This window comes from Rissa tridactyla, chromosome 2 (assembly GCF_028500815.1).
Source record: "Rissa tridactyla isolate bRisTri1 chromosome 2, bRisTri1.patW.cur.20221130, whole genome shotgun sequence".
Taxonomy (NCBI): Eukaryota; Metazoa; Chordata; class Aves; order Charadriiformes; family Laridae; genus Rissa; species Rissa tridactyla.
In genome coordinates, this window is record NC_071467.1 from 142,884,956 (window position 1) to 142,904,882 (window position 19,927).

At 38.6% G+C, this 19,927-nt stretch overlaps 1 protein-coding gene across 1 annotated transcript in view; it reads right to left on the minus strand.

Annotated features, from left to right (window-relative positions):
* The window catches only part of CDK14 (cyclin dependent kinase 14), a 328,196-nt gene that overhangs the window by 131,285 nt on the left and 176,984 nt on the right, over positions 1-19,927 (minus strand). Inside the window, exon 9 of the mRNA XM_054190745.1 lies at positions 9,557-9,677. Coding sequence (XP_054046720.1) covers positions 9,557-9,677 — 121 coding nt within the window. The remainder of the gene's footprint in view (positions 1-9,556; positions 9,678-19,927) is intronic.

Below are 19,927 nucleotides of genomic sequence, written 5' to 3' on the forward strand. Positions count from 1 at the left end.
TTAGAAGTAAATTATTTGGAACGCAGTAATTACATACCTTTTCATTGCTTATGCATCGTGATGATGCATTCAGAAAGTAGTATTTAATTTTAGGGATATGTGTGCATATATCGGTGAGGAAGTGATTCTAGAATAAAACAACTTAATGAAAACAGATTGCATATTTCCATTAAGGCTGGGGCTGAATATTTATAGATACCACTTAACTAAGATTATCAGCAGACAACCCATGCTTTACTCATCTCTGAAGGCTTTGACCACTACTGAATAATGAAATCATTTTATGTTCCAGGACAATGACAGTTGACAGTCAAATTTCTTGAAGAAGAAAATTAAACATACATCACTATTTTCTCATTCTACATCCCAAAGCATAGATATATGAAGCAAAGTGTCTCCTTAGGCATTAAAAAGTGGAGAAAAACTTTGGAAAGCACAGTTCTCATCAAATTTTAGAATAATTCAGGTGTTTATAAAAGAGAGGTTAAAATTTATGTTCCATATGCTTCTGCTGGTTACCGAATGAACTGAATTGATTAAACTGCCATTCATCATTTAGTCTGGTTAGTGCTTCATTAGGCACAGATAGGCACAATATATCTTAGTCAAATACTTATAAACAGTATCAGGATCTCAGGCAAGGAGCAGTTCAAGATTTCAGTCAGAAGCCATTTATTCAAGATAAGAAATAAAACAATTGAATTTAGACTAAAGAAAAGAGGATTAGAGTTCTATTCTTGCAACCAGAAAACAGGCATTTGATTAAACCAGTGTATCATTTGAGGGCATGTATTGTTACCTGCCGAGAAACTTCAGCTAGCTCTTTGAACAAAAATGCTGTAAAGGCAATAGGAAGATTTTGCCAAATTTTATATTGTTTCACATAATCTATTTACAAAATTTTCCACTTTTAGTGGATCTGACACAAGTGTGAGACGATAAAATATCAAGTAAGAACTGCAAACAACACTACTGAAGAAAAATTTCCTTCTTGGAAAGAAGAATCCTATTACGTGTCTTGGACTCTTGTGTAACCTAGTACTGCGATTAGTCATAAGCTGAAATGAGAGTGAAAGAGTACTAGAGTTAAATAAACAACTAATACAAAAATCAAAAGCTTATTAAAATCATCAAGGAGAGAAAGACAAACAACCTTCAAGGTTTGAGCTGGCAGACTGCTGTTTCTTTTGGCCCACTTCAAAATTAAGCTTATGCTTGAATCCAAAGGTTATGGTGTTCAGCACACTGAAGAATAAGTCCATAGAAAGAGAAGAAGAAATGAATACTAAAAAAGAGAAAATAATATGGGGGGGGCAGGGGGGGGAAGACATTGAACTGATCGGAAATACGCAGAAAGCCATAATAGCACATAAAGGCTTCAAGATGGCTGGATGGTATTTTAGATGTCTTAGTGGTATCAGTAAATTTAGGGCTCACAGCAAGTAGCAACTGAGTATATAATAGGGTCCCTGAATCACAGACCGTAAGTGCACACACACATTGAACATGAAAAGAAATAAAGACTCTGCAAGGCCTTGAAATTTAGTCTTGTTTTTGTAGAACTCACAAACTATTAAACAGGTTAGAGAGATTTTTGAGCAAAGCAAAAATTATTTTCATGCCAGAAGAACTGGTCTGTAAGGAAAAATTAAGAGAATGATGTCATTCTTGGCTACAAGAAAACACAAGGGACAGGGAGAACGTGATGACTCTGTATTTAAAATTATGCAAAATGAAGGACAGGGAAGACCTTATTAGAATTTTAATGGTTCCCAGAACTGTAGGTAGATCCAAGATAGTATAACTAGAAATAGCAGAATACATTTAGGAAACAAAAATTTTAGGGCGAGTGTTAGACAAACAAACAGACTTAAGAATTGTGCTATACCCCAGCCTCCCAACGGACTTGAAGCTCCACAGTTACAGTCGTGCAAAACTACACAAGCTGAAACACTTAAGAATATTCTTCAGGGAACAGACTTGCATTAACAGTAGGGTGGATAAAATGATCTCACAGATCACTTCCATGTGTCATTCCTATGATGTAAAGATTACTTCTTGAAATATGAAATACAACAAATTAACTTGCTTTAATGTGCGTGCATCTCCAAGGGTAAGTTATTTATGTATAGTTTGTACACACTCAGCATATGCCACTTGCAGGCAGCACTTGAGAAATAATCTGTGACAAAAGAACGTTAGCCTAACATATTTCAGTGTATTCGACTCAGATATTCCTACTCTCTTTATAGGACTTCTGATTTTGATTAAATAAGTCAAATGCTACGACTTCGTTCAGAAATCTTTCCAATGGAACGGCATAGGATAACCTTGCAAAGTAAAAGTGACAGCCATTTAATGCTGAAATGGGTGGCTTACCCTCTGATGACAAAAAGCGTGACTAAACCTATTGATGTATTGATGAGATGGTACATGGCCATACCATCTAATATTGCTCTTCTATTGTCCTGCTTAATTTCCTGCGACTCTGGCTGTCACCATGCAGCCTTATACAGAGTAAGAGTTAATAGCACAGCTAAAAGAGTTACTCTTGCATTTAAATTGACATAGTAAATGAGCCTGTAAAAATGAAGTTGGATGCCTCAGGAAACTGTCTTTTTTTTTTTTCTGCACAGCTTTTATAATTCAACAGGGCATTCCCTGAAAATTAACTTTCTTACTAGTGGTTTTATACTTTTGGTTTAAGAATTCCCATTCCTGTCTCTGTGTAACAAAGATCCTTATTGTGACAAGAAGAATCTCCAGCCCACCTGTACTTGAACACCGTAAAAAACAAAACCAACATAAAATCGTTGGTGAGGCATAATCTATAAAAGATTATTAGGGTTGTTTCCTTCAGTTAAGATTTGAATTTTCTTGATGGATCCATTAAAGAGACCACAGACACACTCTGAAATGAGTTGTTTCCAAACCAAGTTTTAGTTTATACTTAAATCAAGATTATAGATGCCTATATGCTTACTATGTATGTTTGAAACTGTCAAACTTTCTGCCCTGAACAGATCTACTTTCTAGCAGGTTCAGTGTAGGTGATAATATTCAGCATGTTCTTCACATTGTAGACCTACAATGGGTCTTCACATAAGGTTTCTATTTGGTCATGAAGCCTGTTTTCAGCATTCAGGATTTGGCTTCAGAGGGGGAAGGCATTTTATGAAAACCAAGTGATTGCTTCCAGCAATCCTCCTGGTGAGATTTCTGAAATTCAGAGGAACAGCAGAGTTTTCATTCCACTTTCCCAAACTACACGCAGTTTGTACTGTTAAATATATCAGAATTTAAAAAAAAAAAAACCACACACGAAACACACACCCACACCTCCCCCCCCACACACACAACCCCCAAACCCAACTACTTGTTTTTTTATGGATTTGTCACCAAGAGGTAATTCTGGAACCTCCTCCATAGAATCCACTAGTAATATGCAACATGTTGGAAGCGCACAGGCATTTTTATCTTGTCTGATTTATTCAGAAAAAAAGTCATGTTCCTATATGATCCTGCTTATGAATAGAATTAGGAAAACAAATTTTGGGGGAAAGGAATGAAAAGTAAGGGACTTTTGTTTCCTTAATTGCCCAAAATCTGATTTAATTCTACAGTGGCACACTGCCAGAACACCCGCAGATGCTCAACTTGGTTGGAATTTGTCTTTCATGACCACTCCACTTCGATATGAGAAAAGTAACATATGATGGGAGATCCAGTCTGCTCAAAGAATAGGGGCAACAAGGCAAAGATTTTACAGTTCTCACATAAGAAGTAATGAGTGATGCAAAATTTCCCTTCCATGATGACAAAGAACAACATTAACATTTCTGCAGAAAGCAGATGCAATGCTGCAATGAATGAAAGTATGACAGCTCAAAGTATTTCTTTACAGTCAGTCTTGAAGCAATTGTAACTACAAGTGAACAGAGTGCTCATGTTCTTGCCTGTATCACTGAACTACCTAGAAATAAAAGCTCCGGAAGTTTGTTTTGTATCCCAACCCTCTGTAGCAATACTCAGTTTCTATATTAAGAAATATACTCATGAAGGATTAAACCGTACATGATCTCTTTTTGCAACAATCTTTCTATTAGATGCACTTATTCTGTAAAAGCAGAATGCCAAAAAAAGTTTAAGGAAATAACCTTCAAACTTGAGCAACATTTTGCCACAAGATATTTTCCTGTTGAACATGTTCCTCCTGGTTTTCTTTTCTGTATCCAGATACCTTTATGATGTACTTTCTTCACACATGTGAAACATATTTCTGGCAGTGGAAAAGTGATAGTAAATCTGACGTTCCAAATGGATAAAAGTAGTTTTTGGACAGGAACTGAAATGCCTTTCCAATAACTACAGACCAAGACCGTTTCCTCACCCATAGTGTTTCTATTAATTTGACCCTATGAGAATTTTCCAATCAAAAGCTAATTCAGCTAATAAAACTTTTGAAGAACTCAAAGACAACGAGAGAAGTTTAATTAACAATACCTTGATAGTTATTACGATATCCTCACCTTAGTATCCTAATCCTACAGATTAGCATATCATTGGAGTGGAAGTCATAATCATAAAGAACATCAAGGGCAAAAGAACTAATTTACCCTACGCTGTTTTCTCTCTTGGGCCCCAAGCAGTATTTCTTCAGGGCGTACTGGGACTCCTGCTCTTGGATTTCTTTCACTGCAAACTGTTTACAGCAGATACAGGATAAAGATGCCTTTGTAATGTCCCCTGTGTAAAAACATAATTTGGTGCACCTGTGTCTACAACAAGATCCATTTTTATTTAATAAATATCTTAATTACTGTTATAGGTCTTCATTGGTCAAATATTAATGAAAGCACGCATGGAATTACAGCAAGCACTCAAATCTGCACTCTGAGCAGGCTATGTGTGGAAAGTCATGTGTTCCTGAAAAACACCATGTATTTTTCTAACAATAGGATAGATAGAAATACTCCATATGAAGAGTTTTCCATAAATTAAGATCAGAACTGAAATCATGTATATCAATCCACATGCTACAAAGTTAACTAACAGTGATTTCATAACATTTGACTGGCCTAGTTTTAAGTGATTTCTTCTGCAGTGCTAAACATAGCTGATGTTAGTTAATAAAAGTGAATTTAAAATATATCACGGCCCATAACTTCTTAGGTTACCTGAACTGTGAATAAGAGAGTATTTTTTAAAAGCAAAACAACAGGATATGCAAAAAATCGCCAGCTGTTAGTAAACACAGTTTAAAGCCAGCTGCACTTCAAAATAAAATATCCCTTGTGACTTCCTGATGTAAGCAACCCAGATGTAGCAGTGCATGCATTACCAGAATCAAAAAGGATTTAATAACCTGTTTAAATTGCTTCATTTACAAATACTATATTCTTTCTGTAAGGACCAAATACAATAGGTTCATTTTGGGATTTTTTCCCCTATGTTTCTGTATTACTTATATATGGGGTTTAGTAATTCTGAAACTCTTTATGTATTGAAGCTTATTTTCCTTTCATTGACTTTCAAAGGACTGTAAAATTCAAGGATTAGGACAAGTTACACCAGAGGCAATGCAAAGCCATTTTCCTAGCTACTAGTAAGTCCTCATCAAAAGCAGGGGTGGGGGGGAAAGGTATATCAAAGGTTATCACAACTCTTTGATGCAGTCTTGGGTAGTATAATACATTTACACAATGCCGCTGTATCAAGTGCTGTCAGCAGTAAATCACAAAGCCCACCACACTGATTTCCATCACCAGCCTGACACCACTAATGCATGTACGTCTTCATTAATATTATTTTATTGCCAGTGGCTATTTAAAAAAAGAATGCAGGAGAATGTAAAACTGCATGTGGATCATTAGCTTTTAGTTACTATTCTAATGCCCTACACCAGCAAATGAAGTGTAAAAATAGCCAGCAGCCTCTGCCACCTGCTCCCCAGCCACTGTCCAGTGGTTAGTATTTGGACTCCTTTTTCATGCAGCTGGTCTTCTACTCAGTAGGAGCCCCACTTTCCGTTCCCTGGGAACCACCATGAAATGCCATTTATCATGGCCATAGCAAAAGCCTTCTGTCTTGTCTTTTTTTTCCTAAATGGAAGAAACAGCTGTGCTTTCTACCTCTACATTATTTAAATATTTAGTGAAGTGGCTGCCTAGTTTTGTCATCATGTAGATCATCAATAAGGACACATGAGAGCACACACTATCTGCCATAAGGACATAATGCCAGTAATTGCATAAAAATGCTAATGCTACAAACACACTTTTGATAACAAATTACCAAATTACCTTGGAATCTGATGGTAGGTAGGTTTCTCCACATCTCCCTTCCTCCCGCTCTGGGAAGTCACTAAGTGGTTTTAATATAATTATGCCCCAGCTACGTAAAACCGTTGTATAAATAAAACCCCAAGCCTGCTTGTTCTCCAGCAGAGCTCACTGTTAGATTTGTCAAATAAGCATAAGTGACCTTAACATTCAACTACACCTCTCTCAATCAAACTGGAAGCACTGTCTCAGACAACCCAGCAAAGGGGAGATGTAAAAACCTGAAGCTGTTCTGTCACATACAATATATATTTGCTGTAATCTGATTTCTGATGTGTGTCTGATTTCTCTACATAAATTCCTGCCATGCGAAAGAAACTGTATTACTAGGGCTTTTTTCTAAGCTTTTCATAGTTCTCTACTTTGTGCAGGGCAGCCAAAATTTCTAAGTGCTATAAATCTAGTACAAGAGCAGCATGACATCATTTTTCATTTGAAACAGAACTCATGACCTCTATCCCTGGGCAACTGGATCTTTTTTAGACCTACCTGAAATGCTCTGTACAAGAGGACATCATTTATTGTTACCATTGAAGATGTAATTATTGTGTTTTACCTCAATACTCTTGCATCATTACAAAAGTCCTGACAAAAACATGACCTGGATTGATGAAGTGGCATTTTGAGTCCTTTCTTGATATTGTTCATGTAATTTGAATATAAACATATGATTATGAAGGGAATGCTCAGTCTGCAATTATAATAGATTTAAAATGCTTCTGTTAGCCACATGGCTTAATTTGGTCTCTATCACAGTAACACCAGACAGTTAGACTACACTTTTTAATAGCTATTTTACTAAAATAATTATTGGGAGGAACGTTAAAATATCTGGGTTTAGGAGCTATTAAGCTGTTTTCTTTGCGGAAAAAGCTTCAGTGAGAATCAAAAATGTTTTTAAATCCTTTGTTCAGGTTAAAAAACAAAAACAAAACCAAATCCTTAATTTCAAAGTGCAATAATATTTGAAATTGGTAAATGTTAAAAGAAAAATATTTCCAATGTCTCTTTTCACTAAAAAAGCATTTTAGGAGATTTCTTGAGCAGTTTGCTCTATTAAAGCAGTTTCAAAATATTCTCATTCTCTTTGCACTTCACAAATTGAGACACGTATGTACACATGTACACAAAGATGTGGGACTCTCAAGAAGTGAACACACATAGACTGAACTATAAAAAGATGAGCAGAAAGAACTATTTGTATCTCCCAGCTATTTCCACTCTCTGATGCAGTTGTCCTGCCTCACCCCAAGCAAGTCGAGCCTCTTGCTGAGAGTGTCAGAGGTGTATCTGGGAAAAGAGGTGACTGCAAAACGTCAGGAGCAGATGGGATGCAGAGATTGCATACAGTTTGTGAACACACCAGGTTGAACCTGATCTTTGGGAAAACAGGACAGTTTTAGGATAGATGAGAAGCTGAGATGCAGGGGGAAATTATTTCAGACCCGAGGCGGAGAATGGTTTGAAGAAAAGCAGACAGATGATACAGAAGATGCTGCCTTTGCCTCTCTGGTGCAGTTGCAACATCACAACGTTCACATTTGGAGACGTTTGCTCATCCTCCCTTTTCCTGGCTCTTGGTTCATCTACCGTTACAGGTCAAGGAACTACAGCAGCCAGATGCCCAGTTATATTAAACGCTCTCTTCAGCATTAAATATTCTAATATTTACACTCTGTAACCCCTTCAAATGAAACAATCCTGCAGCTTCTAACTCCTGCCCCCAGGAGTCAAGACTTAACAGCACTATGGGGGAAAAACTAGACGAGATTTTCAGGAAAATGTAGCTTTTCGTCCCACATTCTCTGATCTCAGCTACTGGACTAAATACAATCTAGTCATGCTTAGCACCCTTCCTCAGCAAAAAAATATTCCTGCTAGGTCATCAGTTTCAGTACTACACTGCAAGAAGCTACTCCTTGACAAATACTGTTCAGCCACTGTATGAACACATAAGGTCCTTTTAACCTTATCTTACAGTTACCTCTAGATTTTAACATAATCATAATTCTAAATTTAGGTTGTCTGTATTAAAGAAAGGTATTTCAGCAAACTACAAAAAAATCATTATATTTTTCTGAAACTTGCTCAGTATATTTTTTTTTCCTCAAATGAAACGAGTTGCATAGATTTAAAAAGTCAAATACACATTCAAAAAAAATTAATGCCTTCCAGAACATGAGACTTTCTTTGTAAGGAAAAATAGTTTTTTCCACATTTCTGTTTCTTGAATCAACACGTACATTGCTTCTACTAACACAGTTGAAGCTCTTACTAATTACAGAATTTGTTCAGATCACAGAGATCCTGTGACCTCAAAACCTACAGGATAAATGAAGAAACTCCACCTTGATTTCTAACAGTCAAAAAACCAAACACCTTCTTTGTTCAACACATGGCTAAATGATCATAGAATCATAGAATACCAGGTCGGAAGGGACATCAAGGATCACCTGGTTCAACCTTTCTTGGCAAAAGCACAGTCTAGACAAGATGGCCCACCACCATGTCAAGCTGAATTTTAAAAGTGTCCAGTGATGGGGAACCCACCACTTCCCTGGGGACATTATTTCAATGGCTGAATGTTCTCATTGTGGAAGATTTTCCTCTTATGTCCCTTATAGCATGATAACATCTGATGATGTTATCAAAAAGGAGTAGGTGCTATATATTGTGCACATCAAACTGTCCTTTCAAACCTGCAAGTCTAAATAAAATCTGTAGGTTTGAAAGGAAACTATTCAGTGATGTGTCACACACTGATTTACTGCTAACTACAGTAGATTAAGAACCAAGGCTGTAACCTCACATACAGAGAATCCTGATTTTGCCCTTGCTACAGCTGGGCATGGTGAAAGTGTATCTTCTGCAAAGCAAGTATCATAACATGTCGAAGTTATGATAGCATGTCGAAGCATACGTGCGATATGTCGAAGCAACCACATTTAGACTACAAAAGTCAAGGAACAACTCAGTCTCTTGCAAAGCACCAATGACTCTTCTAGTGGTGTGTTAACAGCGGGTGCCAGCTGCCAACTGGTAGGGTGGCAGGAGGGGTTTCCTTTAGGGAGATACTGAGCAAACCACACAAATTACTATACACAAGGTTTTTAACCTGTACCACTAATCTTGCTATATATTTGTTCTACACGTTTAAAAAAGAACATAAAATCAGAGCACCTACATAGATTCTTGTGTAAGGATTCTATACTTACCACATGTCAAGGCAGGTGGAATATTCTGTTGATCCCAGAAGGACATCTGGAGGCCTGTACCATAGGGTTACCACTTCATTGGAATACGTATGGCTGGGAACTGATTTAGCTCTTGCAAGACCTGTGGGGTAAATACAAATTAATTCATGCAAACAAAGCAAAGAAATAGTTTGCTGTATAAGTTACATTCCTGAAAGGATATATGAGCACACACCGCATACCATGACAGCATGCTGCAAGCCTTCTTTTCTTCTACTATTGGAATAAGTTACTTAATGAAAGAACATGGTAGCATCTATCATTTAGTACCTGGCTAAACAGAGCTGTGAATATTATGAAGGAATAATAAAATACGCTTTTCATAATAATAACCAATAATGCAAAGACGCGTTGTGGTATACCTAAATGAAAGATAAATAAACAAAGATTCTCATTTCCATTAACCGCTCATCTTTAGGCATCGATAGTCTCTCATTTCAGTGTTATTTAGAAAAAGGAAACTCCCAGAAAAATAGTGACACAGATGGGATTTTTTTTTAGGGGAGCCTACGGAAACATTCCACAGTTTACACTGCAAACCCCAGCCTGCTTATTCAAGTTTATACTTGAAAGCAGTAGACACACTTACACATTACCATTCAAATAAATATTAATATTGCCATAATACATCAGAAAATGGTATGTGCAAAATTCTTCTCTCTCAACAAATGCATATTGGCAGTGCACCAATCTCAGAAGTAGAAATCATTTCAATGAAATCTGTGGCCTACTAAAGATATACTATTTACAATAACTGTCTTTTAAGCTTGTGTCATAGTTTCAAAGCTGGGATGGAGTTGACTTTCCTACTAGCAGCTGGTGTAGTGCTATGTTTTGGATTTGGGATGAAAATACTGTTGCAGCACACTGTTGGTTTTGGTTGTTGCTAGCACTCAAGGCCTTTTCTGTTCCCCACACTGCCACGCCAGCAAGTAGGCTGGGAGCGCACAAGAACTTGTGAGGGGACAGAGCTGGGACAGCTGACCCGAACTGACCAAAGGCATATTCTATGCCATATGACATCATGCTCAGTATATAAATGTGGGGGAAGAAGAAGGAAGGGGGAGACATTTGGAGTGATGGCATTTGTCTTCCCAAGTAACTGTTGTGCACTGTGGAGCCCTGCTTTCCCAGAGACAGCTGAACACCTGCCTGCCGGTGGGAAGCAGTGAATGAATTCCTTGTTTTGCTTCACTTGCGTGCGCGGCTTTTGCTCTACCTATTAAACTGTCTTTATCTCAACCCACAAGTTTTTCCTCACTTTTACTCTTCTTATTCTCTCCCACATCTGAACTGGGGGGACTGAATGAGCAGCTGCATGGTTCTAGCTTCTGGCTGGGGTTAAATCGCGACAGCTTGTCAGTCATTTAAAATAACTCACATCATTACTACACAACCATAATCTATCTAATGTAAAACTGGAAAGATTTTAGGAGGGACCCTCATATGCTAAAAACAGCAGTAGAGAGCATACTTTTCTAACAGTTTTCCTACAGAAGCCTCTCTCCTCCAGGAAACGGAAAAATATTTTCAGGGCTATGGTGACTGTTCCCATCACGGGCCTGCAAACACCTTTTCCAAATACTCTGCTCCTAGTTACTGCCTTGAGACCATCCGCTCCCTCACTGGGAATACTGGAAATGCACAAGTGACGGAAATCAAGAGAATGTGCTACTGAGGAGTTTTTTTGTGTTTTCCTAAAGAAAGAACTACTGATTTCCCTTTCACAAAACAAATTAAATTACTAAAACAGGTCACGTCTTACACGTTACAGAAACCAAAAAGCAAAGTCATGCACTCAGAAAGAAATATGCAACATGAGAATTCACAAAAGAGTGCAGATGAGAGTCCTCTGCACCTTTATTCTTAATACACTGGAGAAGCTATTTAAGAACAATTAATCTCAGTGAATATATCTCCATAGTAATGATGGTAAATCTTGCCAGTAGATTGCATTATCAGCTGATTATAGCAATTAGACCAGTGTAGGAGAATAATTTGACTTGTATGCCGGAATTTCTTCTAAAAAAAATCACATTTCAAATATGAACAACCTTTTTTTTTTTCTTTTTTAAGTTTTCAGACTTCCATCTCTTTTACCTTTGTGTGCCTGGCCACCAGCTTGATGAATAACTTGGTGCACATAGACAACTCAGGGCTGGCCAGGTACAGCCCCAAAGAGGCCAGCGGAGAGGTCACATCACGCATTCTGCAGTGCCTCCACCTCCAGATCAGTGTTTTTCCTTCTAGGAGCTCAGAAACCACCAAATGCTCTAACTGGTACATAGTTCTTATTCCTAGCCCAGAGAAACATTAACAAGTCTGAGTTTCTGAGCACTTATTTCTCATGTGACTAAACTGAAACAGTAGTCCCTGGATTTGTGGATATGGATCTACTACTATTAAGCCAAATAAAAATTATGAAAGGATTTGAGAAGCCTGGATGGTGAATGCTTCCATCCTTCTTTGCCTGTCTGAGCCTCCCCTTAGTCTTACCTCAGGAAGATTGAACTTGGTTGCAAATGATTTCCTCTCTAATCTTCTCCCTATCTTTTCCCTCCCTTTTGCAGGGAGGGAAAAGGCATTTTTAAGAAGCCAGCAACATCAAGTGATTTGGGAAAACTGTCAAAAAACTTTAAGAGCTTGTGCGGTGAAAAATGAACTCGGGTCTCCATGACACAAAGTCTTTGATCCACACACTCAACCAATCTCCCGCGTAGGGAGGAATGAGGACGCAACTTGCCATACCAGAAAACATACTGTGAATAACACAATATCCATACTCGCCTGCCAGTTTCTGCCACTTTACTACGCAGGATGGAGCTCTGCAAGTGCTATAGTCAGCCCAAGTACACCTTTCCTCCTCTTGTCGATCATTCAGCAAGGAACAAGTCCTCTCACCCTGCTGGGACTGCTGCCCAGCCTGTTTCCTTAGCCCACTGCTTCTAGATCTCCTCCACCTCTAATCTGTTCCAGGTTAACTAAAATCCACCTAATTTTCAAAGGATGGCCCTTTTGGGCTAATCCCAGCCTGTTGGACAGGCTTTCTTTAATCTGCTCTTCACTCCCAAAACACCATGAAAGCCTCATTTGAGGTTAGCTGCTACATCTGGTTTCTCAGTTATAAGAGGATCATTACTGGAACAGAGAAAGTTGTAAGTAAAACCTTAATTTGTAAGAGGAAGTTGAGGCCATACATTGGCATCAGAAAGTATCATTGGGTTTAAGAGGTTTATGGGTACAGGCCGTATGTTTTAAGTTGTGGCCAATTGTTTTCCAGCTGGGCACATACACCACTTTGGAAATTAAATGGCCAAACGGAAAGCAGGAGTGAACAACTGAGGGAAATACTCACACAGGCTAAAATTTGGCAGAGGAAAATTTGGCACAGGCCTGCTGTTCAGTCAATTGCTCCCCCTGTGCAGAACTGAAAGGACCTGAATTAAACTAATGCATCGGAGGAGCTGCTTTCTCTCAGGGAGGGATTAAAGGTTGCTTTTTCTGAATAATGCTCTGCATAAAGAAGACATATGCAATTATGAACACCTTCACTTGAAGACTCAAAGTTAATGCAAACATCTCTCACCACACTTAAGGCATGAAAAAATAACCTCCTCTTTCAGATATATTTACAGTTTTAAAAGAATGGTATCAAAACATATATATGAGAAACAATAACAAGATACAGCATTTCTTGTTTTGATGCTCTGGATGTGCATAGATGACAGTTACCAGTTGGGGTTTTTTTTCGGATATCCTTCTGCAAGAAAATTTGCTACATATTTTATACCCTTTTGCACATCCAAATATGCTTACTCATGCAAAATTTATTTAACCACATCCTTCAACTGAAAGAAAACTGAAGGGAAGGATTAATTAGCACAGCATGTTCAATCACTTTCTTTAAGGGTTCCCTGTCTGTTTCCATGGCTACACTACAGGAAGAGCGACAATCTCCTTTTAAAAAGACAGAGCTTATGGAGGATCATCAAAACTTCAAACCTTAATGGCTAGTGTGCATAAAAGCCAAAAGGTAAATGGAGAGAGATCACCAGGTGAGAACCCAATATTTACATATTGCTGCCTGAGCACTTTTTTGCCTAGAAAGGTGGAGGTAGGACCTCCTGACAAGCAGTGAACTCCCCTCCAGTTCCCGTGTCTTCCAAAAGATAAAAGGTCAACACGTGTCCTGCTGTTGCAGCCTTATTTTGAAAGCAGGAAGCCAAGCAGAAGGCCCACTTATTAAAAGTCAGGCCGCGTCAGACCCACTGGGGAACTTGTGTGTAATTATGGGAAGAACAGACACTGTTTAATGTTCTCCAGGCACTTACTTCTACGGCCATTATTTATCCAAACTGAAAGAAGAAACTGTTCTGATGCATGACATACTGCAAGGCTTGCACAACAGCATCTACCCGTGCTTGTGACACAAATCACAACTTTCTTTTAACTCGTTTATTAAACAGCAGCTCAGGATACCCTGGAATGCCCTGTATTTAAAATACAGGGTGAATAATCTATGCCTATGTACATTTATGTCTTTAACACACAAAACCTCCTGCTGCCTCCTACTCTGAGTTTAAAAAAAAGTAAGAAGATATTTCCTTCCTTGGTAAATACAATTTTCTCTGCTTCATCTGGTTTTATCTTTTATCTTGTCTCAGAGGTTATATCTCATTTTACCTAGCATCAGTTATTGACAAAACACATTGCACTGATTTATCACAGTAATTTTTAAGTTGTATTTTGCTTTTACAAGAGGCCATAGCTACATCCAGACTCAAGATCTATTCAATAAACGCACCTTTGGCTATATGAGCACAAATATTAATATTTGATATCTCTTTAGCTGCAGGATAGCTTTCTAGTCAAGTTCATATGACAATCAGGAAGCCTTTGTTCACAGCGAATACGATTCTGCAAATGAGGAGACCAGTCACGACTGCAAAAACAAGGGCTCGCCAACTGTGTGCTTGGTTTCCCTTTCCAGTATACCTTAAATGTATTGACCTGTTTACTATTTTGATTTAGATATATCAAAAAGGGCTCTAGCAAGGCATACTGTAAAAAAAAGAAGGTTTTCTTCTTGCTGTTTTTCTTTGATTCAGAAAGTTCTCATGCTTGCTTTTTTAGCCTCCTGTTTTGTTTATTATAACAATTACCTAGAGTTTGAGGTAAATAGCTTATAAAACCATAACTATGTTTCGGTAACAATATTAAAATATTGTTGATGTATTCCCTTGTAGATCATGAACTGTCATCTTCACTTAACCTATTTACTCAGCTACTTGTTTTCCAAAAGAAGCATATTTATTCAGTGAATACCTAAATGACAACAAAACAGAAGTAAAATGGGTGGAAGCACTGACACTGCTTCAATGAAGCAGTCAGCTCTCTAACCCACAAGTCAGTTCTCGGCAAACAAAAGCATCCTGCAGCCTTTAGGTCCCTCAGCTCTTTAGCTGAACACATTTGTCTCTAAGATGCAGCTTTACCAGAGCATCTGAGTTAAATTCCTTTCAAGTAAGATAAATTACCTACAATATCCTATGTCTGAGTCCTAATACAGCCACTAGATTATGGCAGTGCTGTTCATTTATAAAAGTTACCCACTATCAGGGAGAGCACAATTAAGTTCTGCAATTAATATTCCCAAAATGCACTTGAGCAATGACTGGTCTTCCGAACTGGAGTGCAGGAGTCAGTCTTCAAGAGACAGAGAGCAATAAGTAAGGCAAAAGGCATGTGGGCCTCTCAGCCTCTCTGGTTTTTCCAGCTGTATCAGTTGTTCTAATAAAAGATTGGTTTTCCATGCAAGTCTTATCTCGTGTATTTCTTCAGATGATCACTTACAGTAACGCAGATGATAATTATTCTGGTCTGTGAATGGGACTCAACTGTCAATCTGACAAACACAAGTTACAGAAACAGGAGATGCTGAACTACTTTTTCTACTACCAGAAAGAACGACTCTAGCCCTCGTGAAAAGTGTTTTTCTTTTTTCAACAACTCCAGCATCACCTCTTTCGTCATCACCTCTTTCCTCTGCCTCCTGAGCTACCCAAAGGACCACAGGCAGTGGAAAAGTGGGATATGAGAAAGAGCTCAGCTGCTGGTTGTATATTAAAAGATCTCTTTGATTAATTTGACTGAAAGCCATCCAAGCTATAAAGCTGTTTATTTCCCTGATTTTAAATCCTTATAAAAAATTTCTGACACATTTTGAAAAAGCCCACTGATGCTGAGCATGTACCATGACTGACAAATTCATTCATTCTCTATTAGCAGAAAGAAACACACTAAAAATTGTTTTCCAATCAAAAAGTGGTACGGAAATGCAAAAGAAATACACGTTCCATTTTCAACACCAGGAAAATATATCTATTCCCATGGCCTTCTGGGTCAGCGTGAATATGTTCGAACTGCCTCTGCTTGTCTGGAAGCAGAAAAATAACAGTGTGGGTAGGAAAAAAAAAAAAGAAACCATCTGCACCAACACTGTAAACATTCACACGGACGCGAAAGCTAACAGAACTCAAGGACAGACAGCAATTTCACATCAAAGATAACTTCTGCATTACTGAAAAGACCTGGATTCATTATGGATACGGTATACGTGCCCACAATACCTTAACAGCTGACCGATTTAAATTTTGCTTTCCAGATTTTTAGTTAATGATCCTCAATTTGTTGTCTCACAAAACAACCTATATGAAGATGATGCCCTCTACTCCTAACAACGTCCCAGCATGAACACACCACTTTGCTAATAAGGCTGGAAGTGAAAATGTCAGAATTACTCATTCCACAGTGAAGTTATTAGGTTTGAAGCAAAGAGTTAACAATGGCTGAACAGATGGTTTTAAATTGGGAAGATCTGCAGAGTGCAGGAAGGACGTTCTAGAAAGGACAAACAGGCAGAAAATAATTCTTCACAGAAAATGAGAGGTAATACATCTCACGATATTTTAATACACCCTGAGAAAAGACAGAAAACTGGGAAGCAGCTAGGAATGAATGAGCCCAATACTGGACAATGATTTGAGTTTAGAAGAGAATAATAATAAAAAAATATACTTGGACTTTTAAGACATATAAGCAATGAAATTGCTGAAGACAAGAACGATAAGAGACTGCTCCTGTACCGTTTTGAGGTATAAATGTTTCTCTGTCATTAGGATTTTCACCTAACAAATCAAAGGAATTCAGAAAAGAAAAAATAAATGATCCAGGGGAAAACTGTTGTATGGAGACAAACTGAGAACTAAGGATGTCCCATTTGGTGAAGTATAATAGCCCATCAAGCACTGACCACAGAAGTTAACAACTTACTACAGGCTATTGCGTATGAAGTTAACAATTCACCGTGATCCCTGTCTGTACAACTAAAAGCAGGACTGCAAGAGCCATTTTTGTATGACTCCATTTGGGGTTCAAGTAAAGATGAACGAACCCTTATCAGCTGGTACCTTGATAACTTATCACTTGATAAAAGTGCCATAGGTACTTGACATATTGCATGACAGGCTAAATACAACATACCGTCAAAGAAATAAATACACTTCCTCTGTGCTGTGCAAGACTTATCTTTTTTAGAAATCATCATGCAGACAAAGTGCCTCCATTCGGGTGCTAAGAGGACTGAACGCATACCAGATTCAGGACCATCATATACAGGGTGGCAGTACCATTTAAACCCTTCTAGTTTAATGTTGTATTAAATCTGACAGCTGAAGAACTATTAAATAAGCACAATTTGGCGCTACTGTAGTGATTCACAGTCTACCAAACAGAAGCACAAAAGCCAAGTTTCACTGAGAGATTTATATTCAAACACCTAATCCCAGTTGTTTACACTCAGGTAATTTTATTTCTTAACTGACCATAGCACACTGTCAGAGACAAGGCGATGCCACAGCGAACACATACTGCTCTCTCCATCTATTAATGTGCTCCACAACTCAGTGCAATTAATCTGTGGAGTGCTGGGACATTGATGAAAGGCATCGATAGTCGCATGACCACTGGGATGTTACTCTATGGAGTGATTTATTCCGGTGGGATACTACAATTTTGCTGATCCATCGTTTCCCATCTAGAGGTAAAATATCTGGAGAACTTTGATGAAGAGAATACCTCAACTCATGGTCAGCTACTAAAAGCCTAATCACGTACCTGTGAATTTATTTACAAACAGATTAGATCTCAGAAACTGGTCTAGGACAGTTAATTTAACAAGAACAGGGCTGCATGGAGAAGCAAGTATTTGAACAGCGTTAGCATCCACAAACAAACAGTACTTTTGAAAAGCAGATCTAACAACTACTTTATTTATAAATCAACACTGCCATTTGACAGTACCCTGCAGGAGTGGAATTTGTGAATTTGAAAAACCGTCACCACAAGGGTATTGAAACCATCAATTCTTACAGGACAAGGTCTGACCTATGTATGAACGCCACAATTCTGCAACTACCGGCCACCTACTCCTGGCCCCTGTACTTCACAGCCAACCCAATTAAGTTTGATGTGCCTGCTCTTCCAGCTAAGATGTCACCCGAGCATACGTTTCTACGCTGCAGGGCACAGCTGCATTTGTTCCATTATCCACCCTCACCTTTTGAGCCACGGCTGCCCTGCCTGGCACAAACGGCTCTCTAGTGATCATGGAGTTTAATCCAGGCTGCCTCCAGTACCTGAGCCAGACTATCTATAGATAAGACAAATACTCAGCTGATTTTTGTCATTTGTACAGTATGTTATACTCTGCAGCTTATGTATTTCCTTAGCAGGTACAACCCTGTCTTGGCTGTTCTGCCAGACAACTCCAGTAGGTTTTGCGTGTGCAAAAGTTAGTACACTAACTTACTCACATTAGTACATACATTCATATACTAGGTATCACCCGCAGCATCTAAAACCACATCTGACTGCTCTGGCTTAAGTCAGAGAAAAATGATTTGAAAACGCCAGTACAGTATGGTACAATCATTGGTGCAAAACTAACAAAACCAGAAAAAAAAATTTCTCAAATTATTTCAAAGCTTTTTAAAATACATCAGAGAACAAAATAACTACAGGAGACAGAGATTTCACTAAATTTTAAGATTATTTTCACTTTGCTTTCAAGTGTGAAATCATTAAGAAAACCTTTGTAAGTACTGTTGCTTCTGTAAAGCAGTATTATAGAGAAATATCTTACAACAGGAATATCTGGAGTCTTAGATTCACCTGTTCAATCGAATCGCTCCTCAAAACTCATTTAATGTATATGTCATCTTAAATTAGCTGGATAACAAATCTTAGAAGAAAAGTTTTATGTGAGAGACATTCCAATACGCTTAGGTCTAAATGATTATTTGACTTTGCATCAGTAATCAGGCATCTGTATTCCTACAGAGCCACCTAATCAGTTCTTAATACAATTTTGTCAAAGAAAAAGAAGAAATGAAAACAGACAATTTCATTTTAAAAGAAGTTACATTAGAAGAGCATTAAGGCTGTGCCTTAAGAGTATGATTCTAGAAATATGCAGTTAAAAAGTAAACATTCCTCATGTGGCATCCTTCTCTACAGTGATACTGAAACACTGAAATGCCACGGCCAGGGTGGCAAAACTGGAGCTATACGACCAAATCTAGTCTATATGGAAGTCTATAAGCCCTACAAAAGGGCTTCTTCTTTCCCCCTAACAGGGAAAGAAGACGACTTCCCTTGGGTTGAGGAGGATCGAGTGAGGGATCAACGGTCCTGGAGAACAGGCAAGGTGCCTGAGGACTGGAGGAAAGCCAACGTCACTCCAGTCTTCAAAAAGGGCAAGAAGGAGGAGCTGGGGAACTACAGGCCGGTCAGCCTCACCTCCATCCCTGGAAAGATGATGGAACAGCTCGTTCTGGGCGTCACCTCAAGGCATGTGGAGGAAAAGAAAGCTATCAGAAGTACTCAACATGGATTCACCAAGGGGAAATCATGTCTGACTAATCTGATAGCCTTCTATGATGGCATGACTGGATGGATAGATGAGGGGAGGGCGGTAGATGTGGTCTACCTTGACTTAAGCAAGGCGTTCGACATGGTCTCCCACAGCATCCTCACAGGGAAGCTTAGGAAGAGTGGGCTTCATGAATGGACAGTGGGGTGGATAGATAACTGGTTGAAAGACAGAACTCAGAGGGTTGTGATTAGGGGCACAGAGTCTAGTTGGAGGTCAGTGATGAGTGGTGTTCCCCAGGGGTCAGTACTGGGTCCAGTCCTATTCAATATACTCATCAATGACATGGATGAAGGGATAGAGTGCACCCTCATCATGTTTGCCAATGACACAAAGCTGGG